This window comes from Phoenix dactylifera, chromosome 15, assembly GCF_009389715.1.
Source record: "Phoenix dactylifera cultivar Barhee BC4 chromosome 15, palm_55x_up_171113_PBpolish2nd_filt_p, whole genome shotgun sequence".
Lineage (NCBI taxonomy): Eukaryota > Viridiplantae > Streptophyta > Magnoliopsida > Arecales > Arecaceae > Phoenix > Phoenix dactylifera.
This window is the reverse complement of record NC_052406.1, coordinates 2,582,428-2,605,709: the sequence shown is the minus strand read 5'-3', so window position 1 is coordinate 2,605,709 and position 23,282 is coordinate 2,582,428. Positions and strand designations below refer to the sequence as shown.

General features: G+C 36.3%; 1 protein-coding gene across 1 annotated transcript; it reads left to right on the top strand.

Moving 5' to 3' along the window:
* The first annotated feature begins 213 nt into the window (after nucleotides 1-213).
* Nucleotides 214-19,236, top strand: LOC103704202 (tip elongation aberrant protein 1). The gene is made up of 11 exons (XM_008787395.4): nucleotides 214-687; nucleotides 5,714-5,863; nucleotides 6,286-6,453; nucleotides 7,312-7,464; nucleotides 12,976-13,125; nucleotides 14,210-14,371; nucleotides 14,641-14,829; nucleotides 15,666-15,834; nucleotides 15,924-16,137; nucleotides 18,488-18,638; nucleotides 18,867-19,236. Exons 1-11 carry the CDS (start codon nucleotides 480-482, stop codon nucleotides 18,923-18,925), a joined length of 1,773 nt encoding a protein of 590 aa, XP_008785617.2. The 5' UTR covers nucleotides 214-479; the 3' UTR covers nucleotides 18,926-19,236.
* Nucleotides 19,237-23,282: the final 4,046 nt, after the last annotated feature.

Below are 23,282 nucleotides of genomic sequence, written 5' to 3'. Positions count from 1 at the left end.
AATTTGGCCTAAACAAGGGTGCTATCTGCAAATAACCTTTGGGCTTGGGATCCTTGTCCCACAATATCCCATGCGTTCCCTTGTCCTGTCCCACAATATCCCTTGTTTTATGTTCCTATGGGAATGTCTCTTCTGGTCCCACATCACACGTAGTCCTCCTACCAAAGCCTTTTTAATGTAAATTAATATAATTCGATAAAGAAACAAATGGGACAGCACCTGACGAACCCCCAACCCCACCTTTTCTTCTCCCTGGCATCCTCTTAACGCCACCATTTCTCCTTTCTGCCACTCCCACTCTCCGAAGCCCATTCCCCTTCTCTCCATCTCTGCGCCCCGACTAAAATCGCCTAAAAATCCTTCCTTTCGATCTCATTCGAAGGTAAAAACCCAAAGCTCGAATCTTTCGATCTAAAGCTGCCATTTTTTTCCCGATTTTCCCCCTTTTTTGGGCTATCCGGCCCAGATCCTTGTCAGAGATGTGGTGGGAGACCGTGCACTTCAACGCGAGGCCTCGGGAGACGCCGGACGGGAGGAGAACGCTGGGGAGGAATGGGGGGATCTGGGGCCCTGGCTCCCGATGGGGTCACACCTGCAACGCCGTCAAGGGGGGGAGGTACCTTTACGTCTTCGGTGGTTACGGCAGCAACAAGTGTCATACCAACGAAGTTCACGTCTTCGACACTGGTGGGTTATGGAGCTTTCTTCTACACTGATGAATTGTTTTCCCCGTCAATTAGAAAAAAATAGAAAAAAAGGAGTTTTGATCTGATGTCTCTGCTCTTAGAGGCTTTCTCGATGAATCTTGAAGTAAACGAACGAGTGTTTTTTGTAGGTGCATTCGTGATTGTTATTGCGTTCTTCTCTTTTGAGTTTAAAAAGATTGAGTTTTGATCTGTAGTCTTTTCTTGGGGAACCTTGTTAGGTGAATGTTTGGGTAGATGAGTGTCTTTTATTGCGTGAATGTTTGGTAGAGGAGCATCTTTTATTTGCTGGATTTCCGATTTTTATCATGTTTGCATCGTTCGGAGAGTTGGTTGTTCGGAAAAATTGGATCTCGTAGCTTGCTATGAGGTATTTCCAGAAGGCAATCATATACTATATTTTTGTTTAATTGATGACATGGGCAGTTGATTGTTTGTTTCTCTCTCTGTGCTTTTTTTTTACAATTGTTACCTCTTCTTTTGTTCCAAAAAAAAAAACGAGTGCTGTGTGCTCTGAGGGGGATTTGATGGATGATTCTTGAAGTGCATATTAGTTTTGAATAAGTGTGTTTATTGATCTACTTGCTGTTATTGCCTTAATGTGGCATTGTTTGATCTCGTGTTGAAAAATTTCATGCCATTTGCTGAAATGGTTATTAAAAGAATTTTTTTAGTGTTGTCGTGAAGCATGCAGAAAGTGTGAACACTGTTAAGTTTGTTTAAGTTCAAACACCTCGTTGCCTTTTTAGTAGAAAAAAGTTTGCAAGTCGTCACCATCATTGTTGCTGTTGGTATTATTCTTACTTTTATATCGAAGCTGTGTGCTCTAAGGAGAATTTATAGATGACAGTTGGTGTATGATTAATTGTTAGTAATTTTGTTGGTCCATCTTTTCTTTTATTTCAATATGTCTTTGTTAGATATCAGATTGATGTATCTACTTTTTTGAGCTTCTTTCTGTTGTCTTCAGTACTGCTGATTAAGTAACCCAGGATATTTTCTTTAGTTATACTTTTTTTGTTGTTGTTGTAGAGAATGGTAGATTGGAGCATTAACTGTAGCATCTTAAATCAGCAATGAAATTGTTGAATTTTATCAATGCTCTTATTCAGTTGCTGCTGCTGCTGCTGCTGTTGTTGTTGATGATGGCTCTTTGGCTCTTATTTTGTGCCTCAGATATGCATGTAATTCCCTATACCAAAACTTGTCCACTCTTTTTCTAGAACCTTTCTAAGTCAAGGGCAAGTTGGACTATGAAGAGTTGCTCCCTGTTAGCATAAGCTTAGACCACTTGGCCAATGAGGTGTCTTTTCCTATGTGCCAGTGGCCTTCAGGTTTCCTTTTCTAAGAATTCAATAAGAGGGTTGATGCCAGACAGCTGATTGTAAATATCTGCTCTATCTATTTATGGAAACATCCTTAAAAATCATGCTTCTCAGTGAAAATGATGGTAATAGTTTAATAACAATGACTTTGTTACTTCAAAGTTCAAACTGAAGCGCATGTTGCAGACTATAAGAAGTTATGTGGTGCCATTTATTCTTCAATAACAGAACCAAAGATTTCAAGAAAGGTGATTATCCTTGCATTAATTGTTTGAAAGGCCAGTTGTCACAATAAGTCAGTTGACCTTCCTCATCCTGTTTGTATATATGATTTTGATCTCTTATGATTAAAATTCCTAATACATGACAATGCCATATTACTTTTCACGTGAAGCTATTTGAACTAGAAATTATTTTGAAGTTCCTGTTAGTTACAACTTGATTGGTAATGGGTGTGAAGACAGTTATCTTTGGCAAAATATTCAAACTATATAATGATCTTCAGTTATATAATTATGATATGGGCATAATTATTTATAGAAAATGCAGTTCTGGATATAATTATGATATCCATTGTGTTGATACCAATAAATCTCTAAGTGCAACTAACCCATCTGCGTAGATGATGGAAATAGTATACATACGGGCATGACAATCTTTGGCATTAATTTCATGATATAATATCTACAGTTAACTTGTAATTCAAATGCATGAAAATAAGTCTAATTATTGATGCTAAAACATTAATGCAGAATCCAGAAAAAATAGTCCATACAGAAAAGGTAGTTTTCACTTTCTGAACACGTTCATCTGATTACTTTTAGCAAGTCTTACGTACATTCTGCCATTTAAGATGCACATAACAAAAATGTCTTCCTAACTTCTTTTCTTGTACAAATCTCCCATATATCATAGACTATGACCATGGTTTTCATCTTGGCTGAGTTACTGATATGTGTTGATATTAGGAACTAATGATATGATATGTGTTGATATTAGGGACTAATGATACAATATATAAAATATCGGCTCCTTTTTTCTCAGTCTACAGAAAATGATATATCTCAAAATATCAGTTGATAAGAAAGTAGTACATCTGCTGGCAATCTTTTTACTATCTAGATCATTGATTATAATCGCTAGAAAAGTGCTGTTTAATGTCACTTTCTTTACTCTATTGGTCTGTATTCTGATATCATGTTTGTTCTATATCGGCTGATACATGAGGCTATCTTAAAATATATAAAAAATTAATTAAAATTTTTCAATTTCTCATCTCATGCGAGATAAAATGAGATTGTTAGCTTATCTTTGTGTTGATTGCCCACTGAGATTGCTGAATAATCTGAGTTTGGGATCTAAGCATGGTGAATCTGCATTCTAACTGGTGAATGCCTTTTCAGAGCCTGTTTTCCTGAATACCAGAGCTGGTATAAGTACCTAAGTATCATAATAGGACAATCAAATGCCATTTAACAGTTAAATAGTTATTCAGCCATGAAATGAATCAGAGGCACCCATCAATGATCATCTAAATCCAAGGATATGTAAGAACGATGATTTAGAGACTTCCATTGAGGAAGAAAACAGATAATGCATTCATGAGCCATTTGGTTTCCGAATCTGGAGGATACTAACGCTGACTGTAAATTGAATTTTCTTGTAAAAGCTGAAACTGGTCTTCATATATCGTTAATCGACATGTTTGTTATATGGTAGATGGTATGTTCTGGTTATCTTTCTACAATAGTGCTGTTCTTCCACAAAGGATTTATCGTACTAATTTTTGAGCACTACCATGTTAAGGTTTTGGTGCATTATACAAGCTCATTTTGTTGATCAAAGATGAAAATGGCTGCTTCCATCAAAAAAGGAGAAAGTGGCTCACATATTAAAGAGGAAGTTGTTGGACTATGGAAGAAGTCATTCATTCTTGATTATGAATTATCTTCCTTTCATTCTTGATTAATAATTATCTTCCTTCTTCTAACCATTAAGAATTATGGTTATTTAAGGGAGAGAAGTACCACAGATTGTTTTTAGGGTGTTTCTGGGGTACATTAGGAGTTACATTGGAGTTTGTGATTAAGTATAAACATTCTCATGACCGAACACGGGGAGTATGTTATGATCTAAGATAATCACGACAGTGATACCAACAATTATTTCATTTTAATTGAAGAATATAACTAGATCAAGGATGTTGATCACCATCAGAGTGATGTTCTGGATGCAAATGTAGTTGAAGAAACAGGACTGTTTTTTCTTCTTTTTTTGTCATTTTTTATTGAAACATTTTTTTTTAGATATGGCGATGATATATCAAATTATCACATATTATATATTTATCCATGTTTCCTTGGTTTGGTGGTCAGTGCCATTTATCAACTTTTAGCTTCATTTATAATTTCTGATGGATGAACTGAGTGTTATTTGAAGTTTCTTTTTTCTTTTTGGGTTGCAGTATGGAATATTCATGCCACTTAATATCTCCCTTGACTTTTTCTTTTACTATCTGGATTTCTATCATTACTTATTTCCATATTTTGAATGACCCCCCTCTGAGTTTCCTTAGGGCCTTTATTAAGTTTTGTGATGCATTATTACTCCATTCCCTGTCATTTTGGTAGGCATGATCTGCTGATTATATTTGATTTAGCAACATGCTATTCTCTACCACTGTTACAAGTTTGGCAACCAACTTGAAACTTTGGAAGTTTTCCTGTTGGTTCATTTCTTGTACAACTACATGACTACAATCTAGTTTTTTATAAATTTAAGTAGTTACATTTCATTCCTTATTGTTTGAAAGTATCACGTTGTGGATCATCTTGCTTGGAGCTTATTTAATGCATAAATTTGATGGTTAATAGGTTCCCTTTTAATTCCTTCTTTCAAATTGTGGTATCAAATTCTATTATGAAACTTGTTTTTTTTTCCGGCATACTTAGAGTTTATGAGAATTATTTTGAAGACATTTTTCCTATTTGGCAGTACCCAGACTTGTATTGGAACTAAAGGCTCACCGATACATATATCTGGTCCACAAGTTGATCGGATAGTTTTATCATTCATTCATGTTTTCTGGTTTGTAAAATGTGTCTTATTCTGAAGATTTAACATTTTGTCTATCCTTATCAACAAGTGATGGGTGGGAACTTGGCAACTTCTATTTATGGATTTTCAGGGTTGACTGTCCCTCTGTTTGTGTGTTCAAAACTTCAAATTGATCTCTTTGCTCTATGATGTTATTTAGCTGGCAAATATTTGCTTTTCTTTTTCATTTTTTTCTGATCTAAATATTTAGTTAAACTAGTTAGTTGGCAGTGTGTGTGGATATAAAAGTATTTAATAGTTTACAATACCTTTTTCTAATATCTTGTTTTCCTTTGATTTTAACCGCTGTCCTAGGTGGCTTATTTGATGGATACTTGCAGTGCATTTTCCTTTACATGTTCATTTGCTTATTTAAATTACACATACTTGTAAGTTTCTTATAAGTATTTAGAATTTGAATCTCCATTTTTTTTTCTAATAGTTTATGCTGTTTATTTTGGTTTTTCTGATCTGTGGCATCTAGAGATTTGTGCGTTGATATATTGCCTCGCATCTTACATGTAATTTCATTTTCTGTTAACAACAAAAAAAGAAAAGCCTGAGCTTCCTGCATTGTTGCCTGAGCAGTTAAGCAGACTTGGAGCAAACCAATGATGAAAGGTGTTCCGCCCTCTCCAAGGGACAGCCATACCTGCACCACTGTTGGGAACATGCTATTTATCTTTGGGGGTACTGATGGGAAGAGCCCATTAAATGACTTGCATGTGTTAGACACCTGTAAGTATGTTGATTTTAATGCATATTTTTTTAATGGTATATGGTCACTGATGAGTTTCTTAGTTTATGCATCTGAAATAGAAATCTTCTATTTAGGTGTTTAATTATAGGGATATTTAAGATTTTTTTTTTTTTACACTTCGGTGTCAATAGTTTTTCTCTTCCAAGTCTGTTAATCTGTTTTTATTTATATCAACCATTGAAAATGTTTCTATAACTACTCATTCTTGTGGCTATTGTGCTTCGTCTATAGAACTGGAAGCTCTGTTCAAACTCTCATTGCTTTATCTCTGTACACTTTAAAATCAGATATTGTTTACGGCAATATTAATTGCTACTTCATTTCTGGTGCATTATTTTGTTTTGCTATGCATGGTAACTGATGGTTGACCCTTGATCTCTAACACTAATTATATGGACAGCATCCAATACATGGTTACAGCCAACTGTACATGGCAAGGGACCGGATGCACGTGAGGGGCATAGTGCTGTACTTGTGGACAAGCGACTCTTCATATTTGGAGGCTGTGGGGAGTCTAGCGATACTCATAAACCATTATATTACAATGATCTTTACATACTGGACACAGGCAGCTTTCCCAAACCTTGCTACTAACTTTCTAAGATACTTAGGAATGTAAAGATGTGCACATGCATGCATATGCACATGTACGCTCCATGTACACCTTCACAGACATATACACCAACATATATGCACATGTACATGTTCATGTACACCCTTGTTCTTATTTTTCGTTTTATGATAATGGGCTTTCATTTATTAATCAAACCTTTCATTTTTAGATTCTGTTCTTATATCCAGTTTGTTTAAAACTTCGTGCAAGTGACATTACATGCTAAATTTTGTTTTCCAGTTATCAGTAATATATACAAGTATATTAGGAAAATGCATAGACATTTTCAACTTTCTAACATATTTAGGAATACACATTGATGTACAATGCACAAACTTGCACAAGTATACATTACAAGTACACGTGCCCATGTACACATTTGCACACTGGGCAAATAGTTTGGAATTTGGTGCTTATCTTATGATCAATCCAATGCGGATTTATTCTTTTTTATTAGAATTTTTCAATTTAAGATTCTAATCTTACAACCAGTTTGCAACTCTATTTGGAAATAAAACTCTTCACGATTGGATAATTTTTGATGGCCTTATCTTTTTATTACACAAATGAAAGTGAAGTTTATTTGAAAAATAACATTTATCTGCAGTCGGACTAGTATATAGCTACTAAGATTTGTATCATGTATGTGTTACCCCGTTATGAACTGTTTTTCTTTCTTGTAAGCACATCCTTATTGGATCCTATATTCAGCACTTCTTTGAGAACTTTGCTTTCTCAATACCATTATTTATCAAATGTATCAGAAGTTCAGAACAAATTTCAAATATAACAATCTCTTTTGCCATCCTGTAGAGAAATTAGTCTGGGAACTTGCTGTGACATGTGGCGCACTACCATCGGCCCGTGATTGTCATAGTTGCTCATTATGGAATAACAAGATTATAGTGATTGCCGGTGAAGATTCTTCAGATTGCTATTTATCTGATGTTCACATACTTGATGCAGGTATATCAGTTTTTCAGGATGATGTGGATGTAATTTAGAACTGCTTTTCCTGAATTCAAAAGGATTAATTTTCCCGTAGCACCTGGATCAAATTACCTAATCAATTTGTAAAATAATTTATAAAAAATATGAACAGGGAAACACATTGTTACCTAGACACTTCCTCCAAAAGTGTTGGATATGGCAATATCCAAAATCCTAGGCATGGAGATACAATGTTTATGTGTGCGCATGTGTGCATGTGTGTGCCTTTTTTTATGCTTATCCACAAAAGAGTAAGGGGAGGGAGCAATGTCCGCCGAACTGGTACCGGGATCCGTACTGGTCGGCGGACGATTCGATACAGTACGGGTTCGGTACCGTACTGACACACAGTATGCTTCGAACCGGCACATCCAATTTTTTTAAAGATTTTAGGTTTGATTTATTGGTAATTAATTTTTTTTAACTTTTTCAATATTTTTAAGTATAATTTGATGCAAGGTTCGCTGTACCGGTACCGAACCCCGTATCGGTGCTGCACTAGTATAGGCGTACCGAGTGTCGGTACGGTACCGTACGCTCGGTACCGACCGTACCGACATTGGTGTACCGATACCGGTACCCATCGGTACGGGTACGGTACGCTCGGTACCGACCGGTACCGATCGGTACAACGAACCTTGATTTGATGTTTCTTGATATTTTTTGATGTTTTTATGATTCCGGTATAACCGAAATAATGCATGTTGTTCTTTTAATGTGATACAAAACATGAAATGATTAGTGAGATGTTACATGCTACTAGTGAGATAGAAAGTATAAAATAATACAATCAATTGCATATATTTAAAGTATAACGTACATACCGATATCTAAAATGTTGTCGAGTGGCGATGCCTCTCGTAGGTATCCGAATCATTAGCATATTGAGAAGGCACATCAGCCCATCCCTCTAATCAAGTGGCGTTGTAGTCTTGTATGCTCATCCCATAAGAAGCGTGCTCTGAATTATAAGCATTCTCGGATCTCTTGCTAAAGCTCTGACTCTGAGAGGTGTCCTCTGACAGATAATACGGTTATGGAGGCGCCCATCCGAATATGCTAGCAGCGAAATCTGACATGTAAGATACTTTCGACTGCGTAGGGTAGTAGCCATCGGAAGACGATGCCTCAGTATATGCGAGATCATCCGTATCCGTATAGATCATAGGCTACCGGTGGTTGCGGATAATAGGATTCAGTACATGACTCGGAATTTGATAGTTTTTGGATCCTATTCTACGTGCGAGGTCATTTGCAGCTGCATCGTATCCTCCTTAGTGACCTCGAGAAATTTGTCTTCTATATGCAATTATAGACTCGCGGGCTCTACCAGGTCATGCACCATGGTTTCTATCCTGTGTAGCATGTGTAAACTGGAATTCACTGGTGAATCGAAGACCACCCTACGACTATCTCATAAATGTCGATCTCATAACCTCCATTCTCTCTCTCTGGCCAGTAAATTCATGACCACCAGAACTGACATCGCTGCTGCTTCTGATCTCCGAATCTGAATAAACTGACTCCTGCACACTCTTCGTTGGGGCTGCAATTGTCTTTTTTTTTTTGCTATGCTGAGCAGCTGCTTGCTTACCCTCCGTGCCCCTCTTTGCTTGGCTACGCTGGGAGGATGGATGTCGTCTTCCTGATTGAGTCGATCGAGTAGCGTGGTAGTCTCGTCTAAGCAATTCTTGATCATATCTCTAAGAGGATGTCTCAGATGAAGAGTCACATGATGTCCGGCTCCCCAGTGACCCTTGTGATTGTAGATGAATAGCTGGAAGGATGCGTGGAATATTGTGTTCTATCCATTGTGTTACATCAACCCTAGCCTTACTGGTTACAAAACTAGCCGGTCGTAAATGCGATCCTGACTCATCAAGCTCTGACTCCTACTGGCCTACAAGCCATCCGATTATAGGATCATTGTCATCGTCAACGAAAGCATTATGGATCGAATTTGTGTACTTTAGCTCCATTTTCTTCTGAATGTACTTCAGCTTCAACCTCAAATTGTAGTGAACACATACAAGATCGTTGAGGCGCTTTTATGTCAGATAGTTCTTTTGCTTGCTGTGGATGACGGTGAAGGTGGACCAGTTGTGCTCATAGCCACTCAAGAAGACCGTTTGGAAGAGAATCCGGATGGTTAGCTGCTTAAGATTTCTTCAAAATAAATCCACCATTCAACTGCAAAAGCATTAAAAAAAATACTAAAATAGTATAATATTAGTAACCATCTAACGTCAGGTAATAACTATCGTTGATATATAATATATCTAGATCCATACTTTTTTTACTTACAACAACTGCCGAACTCCAAACTGTCAGCACCCTTTCCAAATATTTTGGGTCCGTGAAAAAGAACTGTGTTGTAATATGTTAATTATTGAAGATATTAGTTAACTTACGCATGTCACTTAAATTAACTTATCTCTTCTAAACATAGGGTCACGAGTTTTGAATCATGCTCGATCTTGTAAATTATATTATGTAGGGGCTAGAAGTTCATCCATATCAATATCAAGTACAGTCAAGGTCTGTTGAACCGGTCGGTTCGGCTGTACTGTACTGGTACCGGCCAACACCAGTACGATACTACCATAGAATTAGCCGAATCGCTCCTTGCCCGTACTGGTGCGAACCGGTGCGAATTGCTCCAGTTTGAACCGGTACAAGTTCGGTACTGACACCAGGGAAGAAGAAGAAAAAGAGAAAAGAAGAGGAAGAAAGAAGAGGAAGAAGAAGAGAAACCTATCTGTCGCACCGAGCCTCGGGCCAACCTCCTCCCTCGGGCCGACGAGGATCGCCCGTCTTACTTGCGGTTCTGACCCCTTCTTTGCTCGCGGGAAAAGGGGGAAAAGAGAGAAGGAGAGGGGAAGAAAGGAGAGGAAGAGAGTTCGAGAAAGAGGAAGAAGGGAAGGGGAAAAAAGAAAAAAAAAGGAGCGTTCGTGTGGGGGCAGCGCGCCCGCGCGCGATTCCCTGCGCAGGGACCTGCGCCCGCGCGCAGTTTTCCATGCGGGGCAGCGAGCCCACGCAGCACCGCGTGGGCATTTAATGCCACTCTGTGGCTAAAACACGGACACGCGTGCGTCGCGTATTTTTTTTTGTGGTTGGTCGGTTTGGTAACCGGTACTGGTCTCCATCGGTACGTCGGTTCAGTCGCGTTCTGCGTACCTTGGGTATAGTGTACTGATACTTTAGGTTCAGGTAGTAAGCTGCAAATAGAATTTGTAATTATTTTAGTAAAATTGTACAAGTATTGGAGCAATTTAATTTTCAATATTTTTGCTTACCTGCTAGCTACTCAATGATGTTGATATACTCCTAGGCATTGCCTTGTATCCACCTTCATGATTAGAGTCTTTGCACTTTCCATCATATAAGACAAGAAACCTCTCAAGAGGTACCTCTGGCTGTTTACAGCCCAAAGCACTTCGTACAATGGCTTGATAGCCTTCACTATCTTCTCGGCCTGCTGCCAAAATGTCTGCCTCGTCACCAAGTCATCGACAGTACTCTTTTCATTGTCGGCCCTCATAAATCTACTTTTCTGCTACTCGGAACTGACAAACATCTGATGTAGGACTGCTTTACTTTCAAGAAGGCTATCAAGTGTAACGTAATTAGTAGCAAATTGTGTCACACCTAGTCTCAAGATTTTTTCTTCTGTATACCTCATCAATGATAGGACTTATGTATGCTTATAAATATATTTGGTGATAGTTTGAGCTATCTCCGTTGTTCATTTCACCCTATGAATCTTCGCAATGTCCATCAACATGGCGTTGATATAATGTGCAACGCATGGAGTTCAAAAAATATGTAGTTGCCGCTTCATCAAGATTTTTCCGGCGGCCTTATATTGTAGCCTATTATCAGTGATAACCTGCATGACATTTTCGTCTCCTGCTTGATCAATCACCTTCTTCAATCTGAAGATGTACATGGCGTCATGCACCTGATCGAAAGCATCAACCGACTTATGTAAGAAAATCTCGTATCACAATATGTCAAAAAGTTGATGCTTCGCTTGGTAGGATCGGTCCAACTATCACACATCACCGTCAGTCCCTATGCATGCCACTTGCTCTTGTATGAGGCAATCCACTTTTCTAGCTCCTTATTGTTGTCAAGAAGCTTACTGTAGATGTCCTTCAGTCCTGAAGGATCTACACCAGGGCTGGCAGCCTGTATGGAGAAAATGACAGACTATAGTACGTATTGTCTGCCGCATTTGCTGGAATGTGGCTGAAGTGGAATAAGGATCTAATAGTTCACCACATAGCCTTTTTTATATTTTTTTTAGCATTGTATCAATCTTCTGCTACTTCGAATCTTTGTTGGAGAAAGCACGTGGATCTTAATCATGGATGGTGGCTTCTAGTGGAATCTCTCTTCAAGACTTCTTTTTGCTACTAAAAGCTTCCAACATAGATGCAATACGGCCACTGCCTCTGTTGACGGCATCTCTAACTGAGCAGATCCTCTTGAACTCTGGATCTGCCCTACTGGTTCTCGAACCGGAGCTCGACTTATAGTGTGAGGGCCCAAATCAAGCTCTATGTTTGGCCACCTCATCCTGCTGCCACTGATCAAGCCTATATCTGTGCCATGTCATCTGGAGCGGACGCCTCCTCTAGCTTTCTGGAGTGATAAGAAGGTGGTTCTGCCGTTTGGCGGTCAACCTCCGCCTTTTTCTTGGCAACCCTCTTCTTTGTTGCTTTGAAATCAGCGATGTGTTTTTTAATCAGTTGTCGGATCTTTTGTTGGTATTTCCGGCACATAGAGTACTAGATACATCGGGATAACCACTAGCTAGATGCTAATTTAACCTGGTTACCTCTCCTCCCTTGAACTCTTGTTGCACCAGTTGTACTTCTAGTGGTGCCGACCGGAGATCATTGGCCCATGAGGGATACTTTTGCTTAAAGTGTCCAACACTTGAATGTAAGAGCCCCATGCATTAGACTCCAAAAGAAAAAAAAAGGTGCCAAGTTTTGGCACTTTTCCTGACGTCAATGGGACACTTCAAAGTGGAGTTTCTAGTTGTGTTGTGTCGTATCATGTTGTGCCATGTCCAAGTGTCAAGAAGTCGATGCTCCTAGAATACTTGAAAAATGAGGTGTCCAGGTAATGAGGGAAATGTTGTTCTCATGTTTTCTGCAGCTTTTTTTGGCCATTAAATTAAAGTTATATTACCTCTTGATCTTAGACAAGGCGTCTGCTACTTTCAGCCGTTCACAAGATTTAGCAAATAACAATAATGACTGCTATGGATAGGCAACATCTATTTGTACTTTTGGCCCAGCAATAGTGTTGTGAAGTAAGGCCACAGTTATGGGATTGCCTTGATTGTGCTAGTGAATTTGATCGGTGTTGCTTATGTATAAATACTAAGAAAAAAGAGAATGTTCTACTCTCTTTAGAGAAATTTATATTTGCATCAAATGCCTTATCTTTACACTTAAAATCTTTTTATGGCAGAAACTCTTGCGTGGGAGAAAATGAGTACTACAGGGATACTTCCACATCGTGCTGGGCATACAAGTGTGGCCATTGGAAGCAATATCTTTGTATTTGGGGGTTTTACAGATGCTAGGAACCTTTATGATGACCTACATGTACTGGATGTTGGTATGTGTTCCAGAAGTAATGGAAAATAATGGTGCTAGCTACTGTATTCTTATCACTTTGGCTAGTTGTTCTTTTGCTCAAAACATGACATATTCTGTTCATGGAGATTGGTAGAACTGGTAATTGATCCTTGTTTCTGAACTGGTAATTGATCCTTGTTTCTGTTTTAAAATCAGTTTATCTGTGATTATCTTTTATTAAGAATAAGAATTTACACTATGGATAAAAAACGAAATTTAAAAAATAAAATGGGCTAAAAAGTTCCTTACCCACAAGGTAAATACGCATTCAAGTGGAGCTGTCTTTTTTCCTTTGGGAGATAATGCACTAAAAACAAACAGTAGGGAACATCAGAAATTTCAACCTTAGGTTCTTGCTTGGTATAATGAGTTCATGTCATTGCCAGATGCATGCTTAAAAGCTCAATCCGAGAGAGGATGTGATCCAAGATCTTGATAAAAAACAAGTCTTAGACCTCCCTAGACAATCAATGGGATACAATTTAGTACACTATCTGTTATACATATGATGACAACAGCACTAACTAAACTGTAAACCTCACAGAAGTGTCATTTGTTGCTCTTGAATTTATCATCTGAACTAGGGTGACGAATATTCAATGGATTTTGCTTTCCTCACTATCACAAATACTATGAGCCATAGGTGGGTGTAATGTGCAGTGCTTGGTAGTTTGTTTTCAGATATTTGCAAATCTTTTCATCCTTGCTAATGTGGGTTTGCTGGTTTCATTTTATAGATGTCTTAAACAAACAAAGAAATATGAATCTCAAACTGCAGAACTGAACTTCTTTAATATGTCATTAGGACATCTTTTGGTCTTGTAGCTTTGAAATGCTTTTTTCTGGAAGAGTAAATGATTGAAGGCTTTTTCTGTTTCATTTTTGCTTTCCTTTTTTCACAGTTCCATATGTTCTGTTATGGATTATTTGATATGGCTATGGACATGTGCATGATCTTGATACATGCCATATTTTAGGAGGGAAATCAAGATTGGCTATTTGGATTAGAGTAACTATTTTCTTTAAAGTTGAGAAATTGCAATAAGAAGTTAATGTATGTGCAGATGGTCGTAGTTGGAGGAGAGTGGTACCTGTGAACCAGGGGCCTTCTTCCCGTTTTTCAGTAGCTGGTGACTGTGTGGATGAACGGAGGGGCATAATTGTTTTCATAGGTGGTTGCAATCAAACTCTTGAGGCACTTGATGACATGTATTATCTACATACAGGTTCGACTGTGTTCATTTTATGTAATTGCCTAACTTACCACAAGTGTTTGATTCCTGTAGTGAAACGATGTCTTTGTACTTTTTTTTGTTAATCTGTGCTGCTAATGTAGCTTTTTTATTTTATTTTATTTTATATATTTTATTTTTTTCACAGGATCTGTTGATTTAAATTGCACAGACGGTCACTTTTGGATTTATTTTTTAATTTTCCTTAAGCTATTTCTGACTAATGTTTTTTCCTTTTTTGGCTACATTTAATCTTTTGCTAGATATGCCGGTGGTAAATGGACTATTGGAACCTACTCAGGAGAAAATCTCTATTAGGAGAGAGTTAAAGAAAAAGTGCCAGGAAGAATATCATCCTGCTGAAGGTTTTGTGAAGGATAATGGCGTTCTCAGGGTTGGGACGATGTCTGATTCATCCCGGCCTGTGCGTTTGCAAGATTGCAGTCAGGCTGGTAGGTCCTGATACCATCACAAAGTTTGGTGATGCTAGTATGGATGCATAATCCCGAACTTTTATAGTAAGAACACTCTTCTCAAGAGGAGTAACTGCTTATGTTACAGTCTCTTGGGAGGCCTTTATAAAGGAAAGTAACATATCATTTTTAATAGGGTGTTTTGAGTCATTTGGCATTCTGCCTAAGCATGCAATATTTTTTAATCAACTAGTATCTTGTACATATATTAAAGAGTGCTTCTGGGAATCCTTTGGATCTGCCAAATATGAAATTTAATGATACATATATATATATATATATATACACATACATATGTGTGTTATCATGTGTGTGTGTGTGTGTTTTATTTTATTAAATATGTTATCATGAAGAATCCATTTCCCTTTACCTGAAAATAAAGTGACTTGGTATAAGAGAATGATCCACCAAATACCTGACCATGTTTTCTGTGCCAATAATAGATTCTATTTTTGTTTGACATGTTCTTCTTAGAGAGCAACCCAAGCAGCTGGAAATTATCATTTACTAGCCTCTCTCTCTCTTTTACCTGACAAAAGACAAAGTGTCCCTTTACCTGAAAAGGAAGTGACTTGGTACTCCACTAAGTACTGGACTATGTTTCCTATGCCAATAGAAGATTCTATTTTTGTTTGACATGTGCTTCTTAGAGAGCAACCCAACCAGCTGCAAAATTATCACTTCATAACCTTGCCTCTTTTACCTGAAAATGGAAGTGACTTGGTATAGAGAGTGCAAACTCTGTATTTTCTTTCTTATAGGATTTGGATGTGACGACAATTGAATATCTGGCTACAAGCTGTACTTCAATGCAGGAACAAGAGCATGTGATTCCAGGCCTCCTGAAGAGGTTACATTTGAAGCTACAGTTACAAATTCAAATCCATATGGCCATGCAATTGAAACAACCATTGATGGAAAATTGCTTCATGGCATGCTATTCTGCTGCACATCAAGCTTTATCCAGGATAAGTACCCCAACAAGTAAGTGTAGAAAATTGTTCTTTGTGCAAGCCAACTTATAAATTGGTCAGACTAACCCAAGTTTGGAAATTCTGTTCTGACCTCATCAGGAGGATGGCCACAGGTGGTGGAGATGCTAGACAGAATGTGTACCAACCCTTCATGAATGCCGATACAGCCATCCATGCAGAAACAAGAAGCTTGGAGAAGGGGCGACGCCGGGGTGTTTATGGCAGAAAATCAACATCAGAAGAGTTGCCTAGGGGAACTCTTGCTTCAAAGTTGACTAAATCAACTCCTGTTGCTGTTGTTCAGCCATATATGGTGAGCCTGGATATTCCTATATCGCACTTTGCAATGATTATTTTATTTCACTGCGCCTTGTTTCAATATCAGGACATAAAAGAAATGGTGCCTTTTACGATAGTTATTTATTACAAATAAATGCTACTGATTTTTTTATGATTTTTATTTTGCTTGGTCCTCCAAGTAAACTTGTATATTGCTGTAGTTGATCAGACATCAGCACCATTGTGAAAAGGTGGGAAAAAAGTACATGAAAAACAAAAAAATACTGTTATCCGACTGATAGAAAGTTGCACTGTACATTACATCTTTAAAATTTATGTGGCCTGCAAATTTGACTGCTTGGCACCTTTATGTTTTATATTGAGTATTTAGAGGCATTAAGCGACGTCTGCTACGAGAGATTAATGGGTTCATGGCTTTTCATAATTCATACTCTCGTTCATGTGCTGCCCTTTGGCAATAAACTATTTTGTTGGCTTGATTTACATCATGATCTAAAAAAATAAAAAAATAAAAAAATAAAAAATGGTCAAACTCCACTAGAATAAAAGTGCATGGCTTGTGGACAACTTTTGCTTCCCTATCACTGCTTCAATTTAATTCCCAGAATGCAGCCATGTTGCGTTCTCTGTACATGCTTTGCCATCATTTGTTCAGAATTTTTGATCCACTAGAGTCAGTTATGTACCATTTTTCAACCGCTTTTGGGTCACTGGATAAAAGAAATTATATTTGATTGCGTTTTCCTTGGAGTTCTGTGCTGTCAAATGTTTCCCACGGATCTGGGATCAATCTTTCAAGTACAAAATGACTATCCTATTTCTGATATATATGAGAGTGGAGAAATCAGACTTAAATATCATCTGGTATTTCTCGATTGTTGGCAGCATATAGGCCTCCACATGATGCCCATGCTGGAGAGCAATCATTGCTCGCAGAGATTGGGGTCGCTTCCATGTTTGTGTGTCTAGATTCCTACTGTTATATCCAGTGCCAGTTTCTCTTATGCTAGTTTATATGTTGATGTTAACTTTTCCTGGGGCCACCATTGACCTACCTTCTGTCTCTTGTTTCTGATCTAGGAAAACCAAGCCGAAACTTGATTGTCCGCTGCTAATATAACTTTTACTTGCTTACCATCAGCGAACTTTGACCTTGTTAGTAGTTTACTTTGTTTGTGCTTGTTTCTTATTTGAAAAGATCATGGTGCCTAAGCTACTTGTCTTATGAATCCTTATATGCACTATAGAGTTTCTTATTTTGTAACTGGTAAGTCTAGTTATGAAATCATTTTTTAATCCCCCTAATTCTTCTTTTTGTCATTCATAATTTCATTCCTTGGGATGAAGTTTCAGATTGTACACTAGAGGAGGACTCATATAGCACAAACTGAAGGTAAGGAAAATTGTGTATGAGATGATTTGGAAATGTGTAATGTAGGAAGGTTCAAGAATAAGCCTCATGGAAGACTTACATGGAATATGAGAATGCGACCTTGGAACATTTACATTCTGAAGGACAAGCCTTTGGATCTGTATTTTGGTTAGCATTCATTTGAAATGATTAATTCATTAGAAACTGCAAGTCCTTGTTTGTGTATAAAGGGTCTTAATATTCCAGGGTTAGTGTAGTCTTTATTCCATTAGGATTGAGTGAGGGTGGGTGTTGAAGACTACTTATATCGCATACTTGTCCAGATGTCACAGCTAATTATGTTGTTTCCTTGTGTAGTCCCACAGTACATGTATTTATGATTTCACAAACACTCTGATGATATGCAATTGCTTTAGTTCAAGGAATGGACTATGAAGATGCATGAACATATTCTGCCTGGACTCCTGGATTTACAATAGATGTGACCAGAGTTTAGACCTCAAGGATAAACTTTCAGATCAGTCAGAAGATGCACTCCACCCTGTAAAACTCACCACTGTAATTGTTCTTTTAAAAACTAGGACATGAGATGGTAGATTTAAGATTCATAAATTATAGATAAGGAAGTTTGGATGGATGTGTGATGATATTAGAAAGATCATTGCTTAATAGAAAACTTAGAAGTGACGCTGCAAGGAAAAATTGTTTAAGATGTTCTGAACCTGTGGAGATCGGAGAGTCCAATGAGAAGGGGGTCTTGAACTTGAGTTGAAATGAGGTGTAGTACAGAAGATATAAACATATGGAAGTTACTTTGACACGTTTATCTTGACATGGGTTGGGCAGGAATGAATGGTGGAACAGGATCAATAGAACCAAACCAAATAGATTAAATATATCTTCTTGGAGTGCATATCTATAATTCAGTTCTCAAAAAGCTATCAAAAGTCATATGAGGAAAGCTGATTGTAGCCCAAATATTTTCTTGCAGACCTTAATAAATGTGGAGCCGCCATCACTTCCCCATGCAAATCAGAAGAATGTTGGAACTCCAGATGATCCACAAAAACCGAGTGATGAAAAATCATGTGAGAAGGCATCTGCCAGTGTTGAAGAAACACTACCCTCGTCAGCAAGCCATGGTAAGGATGCTCACCTTTCACTTTAAAGCTACCTTGATATCACCGTTATGGCTACACCATGCATGACAGGTGCATGGTTTTGTTTTTATTGTCTTTAACCAGCTTCCGAATATATATGATCTTCCTTGGGTGTATATTTTTTCAGTACAAGGGCATCACTTATATTAAATTAGAACATTCAGTTATTAAAAACTAATGTTCATGATGCCCATGTTTTCTCATTCTCAGTAATGGATACTGAAGAGCATCATCGGTCGAGCAATGGTCATCATCAAGAATCAATATGAAATGTAAAAAACTGCTTGCAGAGTACGAGGTTGAGCAGGAGGCGGCCCTTTTGGGAGGGAATAGCAATTCCTTTGATGCGAGCAGAGTGAATGACTTTAATATCGTGCAGCCAGTCTTTGCAGCCATGCCTGAAGTCTCTACCCAGAATTCAGGACATCATATGGTATCAAAGATTATCTGCAGGTCATGTTGTATAGGCTTGGCCTTTTATTGCTCTCCTCTGTTGTTATGCATCCTTTTTTTTCGCCATCCTGTTATGAATGTTAAAACATGACTATATAAATTATACAAAACATTCTTACATAACCAATCACTGGTTCAATATGTGGATGGAGGTTGGTCCAATATGGATTTAGTTTGTCACCATCAAATCGATCAAAATGATTCCATCGACATTGAAGTAGGCAGACATGGACTGCGGTGGATGGCAACACCTCTACCTAACTGAAAAGCTAACACGGGCATTTGCGAGTGCTTGTGCTGCAGTGTTTTTGGGGAGGATTAGTTCCATCCTTCTTTGATGGCAATCCTCCAATGTCTGTAATATGAAAAGTAGTGTTAAGGTGATGGAAGGGACAAAGATAAGTGGAAGAATGAAATCTGTGCAGGAACTCATGGGAGGTTGGTGGCGTAGACTGGGAGGAGCACCTTTTCTGAGTGAAGCATCCAAAGGAATAACCACTAGTACGAGTCCTTTATTTTTTGCTGATGGTTGAAGAATGAAAGCAGGATGGCAGGTAATGAGTCCAAGTCTCACACTAATAATGCAAAGGGATGGCTTAGCTACTAGGTTATAACCATAAATCTTGTCCCAAATCCCAACCTCTGGTGTTCCTACGTGTCATTCCTACTAAATACTACCTCTTGTGTTCTCCATCCTGTCCAAGAGATTTGGCAAGGGGAAGACGAAAAAAATTACAGAGAAGTTTGTTAAAAACAATGTGAGAAACAAATAAAATTTGCTTAAAAAATTGAGATGCTTGTATTTTGTATCTAAGATGAACTAGTCAAGGGAGATTGTGCAATAGGAGAAAATAATTCTGGACAGAAAAGTCTCATGGCTAAATGCATGCGCATTTAAGATTGTGCATGATGGTCGAAGAATATGATGTTTTCTTGGAGAAAGCTTCCACAAAAGTTTGTGGACAGGTTTGGCAGAGCTTAATCTCCATGCATGGCTGCAAGCGTTCCGTAAAAGAAACTCAAGATTACGGAAAATGTTTGAAACGAGATTTTCTAAAAGTATAAAGTTGATTTAGATAGTTAAATTTTATTAAAAATATGATATTTCTATAGGGAAGATGACCACCTGTTTTGTTTTAATGTTTATTTTTGTTTTGTCTTTATATATATATATTTGAGAATAATCACGAAGTTCACGAACCATCCAGTAAATCATGAATATTTCAGAATCAAAGAGCTCAAGGAAAAAATCGATTTTTCTTTCAGAACTAATCATAAATCTAAAGGAGATGACAAATAATCTAATGTTTCCAATGATGCTATCACGAGGAAGATGATGGAAACCAGTTATAGCGTTTTTTGCTGGACTGCATCGCAATGGCTCTTGAATGTTTAGGGACCATTTGTTTGCATGTAATTAAATTATATACAATTTAAACACAAAATGCAATTGGAAATAGGGGTGTCAATGGAGATGATAACCATCTAATCCGTGAGATACAGGATTTACGTATGAAAAACAAACACATTAAGCAATTGGAATAGGTTCGGGTTCCAAAGTAGACTGAAAATCTTATTGGGCCAGATTTGGTTTTAGACAAATTGATGCTCGAAACCCGAAATCTGACATGATTATATTGTGCATGTAAATTCATAGTCATTTTGCATGCATGCATGCATCATATGTAAGCATAGATGCTTACGTATGTACATATATATATATATATATATATATATATATATATATATATACAGACAGACATACATATATACATATATATGTATATACATGCATAGATAAGTACATACGTACATATATACGTACAAGCCTGTGTACATGTTTGTGCATGTATTTATCATATTTTTTTAATGATAAAAGAAAGAAACCAAGTAGAGCACAGTGGAATCGTGATCCACTTCCTTCCACAAAATTTATGTGGTGTCTTTGGTAGTAATCTTTTTACAATATATTTGTTATGATATACTTAATCATTGTAGGATTTTTTTTTCCATCATTCTTCGTGTGTTTTGATTGCATGTATATTTAGATAAAAATAAGAGTTGAAGAGATGCCGACGGTTCGAACTCTAGATACTAGTCCAAGAAAGAAAAAGTATATATAACCTTTTTTAGAAAATAGTCCATAAGTCTAACAAAATAATTTGGCAGATACCCGCTTTCTACCTAGAACCCAGTCTTATATCTCACTTATTTCAAGTTCAATATTGGGTATGGATATAAAGTTTTAGTTCAGTTTAGATTTGGATTGAGATAGAAGAAATATACTCTAGATTTGGATATGCATATGGCCAATTGAAGTGTCAAGTGAAAATAGATCGGGTAATATTTATCTAGATTCATTTTCATATCCAAATATACCTAGATATCACTAGAAATTTTAGTATCTAACTAATATCTGTATCCATATCCACATATATCAAAGAAAAATGATATAGATATAATTAGAGAACTGCCCAATCCATATCCAAAATATTTGATTTTATTTGTAACATTATTTAATTTTATATAGCACTCATAAAATTTTGATGAAAATAAATAACCATATCAACATGCTATTAATTTGATTTATTATCCACTTGATAATATTTTTGATTTTATAATTATATAATTTAATTATTCAACTTGTATTCATATTTATATCCATGCTTGAAGTGCTCAATTTGTATCTATATCCGCTTAAAGCAAATACGAATATAATTTTTTTTTCTAATCTGTATGTATATTTGTTAAACAAAATAAATATAGATATACTAATATATGCCCACACCTTTTTATAAAAAATATTGCAATTGTAATTACGATTGTAAAAAATATTCCTATTTGGCTGCTGCTGCCAAAAATTGCAAATGCAACTGTAGTTGTTACCCTTACTCTTATTATTATAATATAATAATTATCATACAATTTTTTAAATTATACTAGAAATGTAATAATATTATCAAATTATTATTAGACTATTACCACAATTCTGTAGCATTTATCACTCTAAAATAAACTAGCATTTATAACATGAATATGGTATCATAATACTATATAAATCATAATAAGTATATTATAATAGTCATAGTTAAATAAATATACTATGATCATAACGACAATCATACCATTAAGGCCCTGTTTGGCAGCGCTGTTGACAGTACAACTGTTCAAAGTAGAGCTTTCTAAAGTATAACTTTTATAAAAAGCTGTTTGCTATTTGGTAACTATATTTTTAAAGTGCTATAGCACTTTAACATGTGTTTGGTAAACAAACTGAGAAAGTACTTTTATATGACAAAATTACCATAAAGAACATTGCATAGCAGAGCATAATAAAATATAACATATATTAATACATAAATATATGATATAGTATAATATTATTATAATGTAATATAATATTATTATAAATAGTAATATAACATTGTATACTATAACATAATAATTTAACATAATATTAAATTATTTAACATAACATATCAATATATTATGATATAATGTAACATAATATTATATTTATAGTCTAACACAATAATAAAGGTACAAATATTATAATTATTAGAGTACATTAATTTTTATAATATAACATAATATTAAATTGTTTAACATAACATTTAATATATTATAATATAATATAATATAATATTATATTTATAGTATAATACAATAATAGAAAACAAGAATACGTTTTCTTGCAAGAAAAAAAGTCTGATCCACGGCTAGGGTTCTTTGTTATGACTCCAGCAAATTTTTAAATTTATAAAGAGACAAAGTATACAATTATTATATTTTATTATAAATATTTAGATAAAAAAATAACTTTCCGACAAAGCTCAAAAAAACTTTTTTAGAAAGCTTCAAAATAGAACTTCTTACAGAAAACTGTTTTTGGCTTTCTCGAAAAGCTAAAACAGCTTTTCAAAATTTTTACCAAACACCTTTTTTCATCCAAAAATGCTTTTGAAGGGACAAAAAGTATTTTTTGGCCCTCCAAAAGCTCCCCCAAATGGAGCCTCAGTAACCATCGCAACAATAATTATTATCACAATATTTTTTTTTCTATTATGCTTACAAAAAACATCATATCATTTTACAATTATGTTAAAAAAGTAATAAATTATCATACTATTATCAAATTATCATAACAATTATTATAATATTAAATATTTATTT

Coding starts and splice junctions, on each gene's coding strand:
- LOC103704202 (XM_008787395.4), top strand. CDS start 480: ATGTGGTGGGAGACCGTGCACTTCAACGCGAGGCCTCGGGAGACGCCG. Junction 5,864..6,285: donor CTTGCATGTGTTAGACACCT/GTAAGTATGTTG, acceptor TTATATGGACAG/CATCCAATACATGGTTACAG. Junction 6,454..7,311: donor TCTTTACATACTGGACACAG/GCAGCTTTCCCA, acceptor GCCATCCTGTAG/AGAAATTAGTCTGGGAACTT.